This window comes from Bos taurus, chromosome 7, assembly GCF_002263795.3.
Source record: "Bos taurus isolate L1 Dominette 01449 registration number 42190680 breed Hereford chromosome 7, ARS-UCD2.0, whole genome shotgun sequence".
NCBI classification, from domain to species: Eukaryota; Metazoa; Chordata; class Mammalia; order Artiodactyla; family Bovidae; genus Bos; species Bos taurus.
The window spans coordinates 22,413,928-22,418,275 of NC_037334.1; the positions used below are offsets into that span (position 1 = coordinate 22,413,928).

At 48.0% G+C, this 4,348-nt stretch overlaps 1 protein-coding gene across 1 annotated transcript; it reads right to left on the minus strand.

Moving 5' to 3' along the window:
* Nucleotides 1-294: 294 nt before the first annotated feature.
* IL3 (interleukin 3) lies at nucleotides 295-2,492 on the minus strand. The gene is given in 5 exon segments (NM_173920.2): nucleotides 295-808; nucleotides 928-963; nucleotides 1,086-1,178; nucleotides 2,178-2,213; nucleotides 2,316-2,492. Coding segments are annotated over 5 exon segments (435 nt in total). The 5' UTR covers nucleotides 2,472-2,492; the 3' UTR covers nucleotides 295-694.
* Nucleotides 2,493-4,348: the final 1,856 nt, after the last annotated feature.

Consider the following 4,348-nt stretch of genomic DNA (forward strand, 5'->3'; position numbering starts at 1 on the left):
GGCTATGGTCCATGGGATCACAAAAGAGTTGGACACGGCTTAGTGACTAAACAACACAGACCTTGTCTGTATCTGGACAAGGTCCAGAAGACCCTCCAGGACTGGAAAATTAAGTATAAACCAAGCTGATCACATTTGCCTTTTCTAAAATTCAATCTGGCTCCCCAGTGGACTACAGATTGCCGGGGTGTGGGTACAAGGGCCCATCCAGTGCAGGGAGGCATGTTAAATCATCAAGTGAGAGAGTTACTAAGACCTGAGTCAAACTGAGACACTAGCAACAAAGCATTTGTTCAGAGAGTGTAGTTTATTTTCACAGATGTGTACCTCAGTTTCAAACCTGAGGTACAAATGAACATATTCCCAAGTCCCCATCTTAAGTTTTGTCCAGAAGGAGCAGAACATGACTCCTCTGCTAAAATAAATACCCTTCACATTTGCACAAGGTAATAAATAAATACATACATAAATAAATAAGTCTCAATAGATTAAAAATGAGAACATAATCCCAAAAGGACAAATTAGGGTCACACATATCAGGAATTAAATAATCAACGATTCATCTGACTCCACAGGAGAAAATTAATTCTTCCAGGCCTGGACCATGTGAGAAACATCGAAGAAGTTTAGGACAGTCTGTTGTCACTGATATTCTGAGGCTTCAGAGAGGGAACTGGGCTTCAGACTTCAGATGTTAGGAAAACCATATGTTCTTGGACTTCAGATAGTTTCTAATGATAACCAAATATTCTTCCAATTTCATCCGGAAATCGCCCAAGTTCTTGTTCTCAATAAAAATTGGATCTTCCTGTGTAGAAACAAAGAAGGAGGCATCATCAGATGGAGCCAGGTTGGAAGGTGGATGACAGGCTGGAGTCAAGTTGCGGCTCAGGGCATCACCTCAGGGGCATTTTGGGGGCAGCTTACCGTGGGTGTGGCTGTGGGCAGCACTGGCTGGAATTCCTGTGGGGAGAGACCAAAGCAAACAGTCAGACACTCTCCTCGATGACAAGCAAGACATGCTACCCTCCTGCCAGAGGAAGGGCAGGGTCAAGGATCCCCAAGCCCTTGACAGCTTCACCTACCTTAAGATTTTTCATGATTTTTGAATCGCTTCCAAAAGTATCTGTGGCAAATGTCATGAATACTTTCAGGTTTGCCTGCAGAAGGCTCTCTTTCTAAGGGGACAAAGAATACACGTAAGGGGGGAAAGTTGGAGAGTGTCCTTATGGCTGGGCTGACGTGACCCTCACAGTTTTTCAAGTTTGCTTTTGGGGACATCCCTGGACAGCCCCTTCCTAGTCCCCTTCTTGCCTCAGATGTGTCCCTGAACTGCTCCAAAGGTCACCAGCCAAGAGGTGAATGCACACCCCCAGACAAGCTTTACATTACCCACATCCCAAGCCTGTGGCTCTTGTGAGCTGCATGAAGGTCCTGGGTGAATCTTTTTGCACTTGGGGGAAAAAAAATATTTCCCCAAACAGACTCTAAAAAGGCAAAAGGCTGGCTAAGGGAAATATTTGCAGCTAAAAGGCCGTGACTGAATTAATGGCTCCTTGAAATCAGGAAGACAATCACAGAGATTGTCCCCAGTGTGGAAAGGGGTGCAGCGTGTGAACTATTAGTGCCTAAGAGAGGGGAAATGCAAATGGCCAATGGACTCAGGAGAGATTCTACCTCTCGTTTGACCCAAGAATTGCCATGCGAGCAAAGGTGAAATAACCACTTTAGGAAAAATAGCTGAAAGTGATGATGACTAGTGCTGGTTGGCATTGGAAAACGTGACTCAATTATTTAAGGAAAAAGAAGGTGGCAGGTGTGATCCTGTGGGAAATTTTAGTCTGCCAGCCCAGAAACTGAAAACTGAGCTTAAGGCCCCTGGTATTGTTCATCTAGAGCTGCCTTTTCATTTTGTAATTAACAAAATCATTTTCATTATTACAGCCATAACCGGGGAAATGTCCCGAGCACTCGATAAGCACCAGACGCTGGTCTTGGAACTTGACGCAGTGTGCATTTAATTTTCACAACACCACCACCGAGATAGGTGCTGTTAACCCGATTTACAGATGAAAACACAGAGGCTAGCCAAGGTGGCATGACGTGCCTGAGGTCACCAGGCAGGAAGTAGATGGGAACCCACCCAAGTTCACCCATGTGTGGGGCTGAACTCTTACCGTCAGGAAATTCTTCTCATCTGAGTTCAAGGAGCCCTGGTGAGGCAGAGAGAGAGAGAGAGAGCCCCTGAGTCCTATTGGCCCAAGGCACCTGCCAGCCCTTCCCTGCCCCTTGCCAACCTTATCCCAGCTACTCACTTCTGGACTCGGAGTTATTTTCTTTAGGTCATCCATAATTTCCTTCATCAACATAGAATATGGAGTCCTCGATGTCACGACAGGCAACCCCTTTGCCTGAGGAGCATGGAGTGCAAGCAGGAGCAGAAGGAGGTGCAAGATGGAGAGACTGCTCATGTTTGGGCTGGCAGGATGATTCTGTCTCGTCCAGGTCCTTGTGGCGTTCTGAAGTGTCTGAGACAGCCTCCGACTTTTATTTAGTGCCCGTGCCCCGGGAAGCGAGGGGAGGGCGGGCTTCGGAAGAATCTTTATCTGACATGGAACCTCCATAGCAAACCACAGACTTATTCATCACTTTCTAGTACTTGAGATCAGTGAAACTTGGAGAAAAAATTACTCAAAGCGTATCTCCTTATCTTGCCAGGGAGGCTAAGAGACAGGCGGGTCACTGGGCAGAGTGGGGATAGGTAAGAGATCCTCTCTGACAGGTGAGGGTCCACTGACTCTGAGCTCCTGCCCAGTGGGATGTGGTCCTGCCATGCCCTGGACAGCGCTGACCTTCTGCTGCCCACCCCACCTGGCACTGCCTGGTTCTGAATGGGTGGCCACGTGAAGGCCCAGTGGAGCAGGCAGGAATTTATCTGGCAGCCAGTGAATAAAGGAGAGAGTTGTGTTGCAGGGGTCTGGATCCCAGTCTGTTCTGAAGGTGATTCGGCTGATGCAGGTTGGTGGGAAGGGTTTGCTGAACAGGGCAGACCCTGGGGGGTCCTCAAAGGACCAGAGAAGCAGCACCCACATAGGAAGAAGGCAGACTAGGAGGGGGCGCCCAGAGAGCAGGCCCTGAAAGAAGAGGTGAACCCCTGCCCCATGGGGCATGTCAGGCCCTAACATAGGCTTGGGGCAGGGGGGTTTGGTAAAGGGATGTCACAGAGACATAGGGAAGAGTTCTTTGAGATCACTGGACCTGCAGTGGGAGGAAGAAGAGAGTCAGGATGCAAAAGCCAGGGGCTGGGGTGCAATGCGATGTGATCAGTGTGGGGAGATGAAGGGTAGGAGGTTATGCTGAGGCAGGGGAATTTGGGTGTTTCAGGCTTCTGAGCAGGAGCAGATCTGTTGAAGACAAGGACCAGGATGTGGCTGCAGCAGAGGCAGGTGAAGAGCCTGTGATGTAAGGCCATGTCATGACAATATGCCTGTGGCCACAGGCCCCTGGCTCAGCTCTCGGATCTGGGCCCAGAGCATTCTCAAAAAGCAAGTGGAGAATCTAAAAGGCATGAGTGAAATTAGACAAGAGAAAGACATAAGGAGGCTGAGGACTGGGTACCCATTAAGAACAATTCATTCAACAAACTTATATGAAGTGCTTGCGATGTGCAGGCGTTGTGGTTAAAGCACACACGGGCCCTCTCCTTGAGAGACGTACAGTCTTGTGGGTAGAGACAGGCGTAAAGCCTTCCTACTCAGCTTGGACCTCGAAACTGCAGCTTCAGCATTGGCTGGGGGCTTGTGTGAAGTGCAGACCCTCAAGTTTCACCCCAGACTTTCTGATTCAGAATTGCCTCTTGACTAGGTCCTCAGGTAATTCACATGACATTTAGCAAGTTCTGATTTAATTGCCAGGATATGGAAGCAACCTAAGTGTCCCTCAGCAGATGAATGGATAAAGAAAATGTGATATATGTGTGTATTGATATATATATACACACACACATATAGGCTTCCCTGGTGGCTCAGTGGTAAACAATCTGCCTGCAGTGCAGGAGCCACAGTAGATGCGGGTTTGATCCCTGGGTTGGGAAGATCCCCTGGAGGAGAACATGGCAACCCACTCCACTAATCTTGCGTAGAGAATCTCATGGACAAAGGAGCCTGCTAGGCTACAATCCATAGGGTCACAAACAGTTGGACGTGACTGAAGTGACTTAGCGTGTGTGTGATGCAATATTACTCAGCCATAAAAAAGAATGACGTTTTGCCATTTGCAACAACATGAATGGACTTGGAGGGCATTGTGTTAAATGAAATAAGCCAGACAGAGAAAGAGAAATACTGTA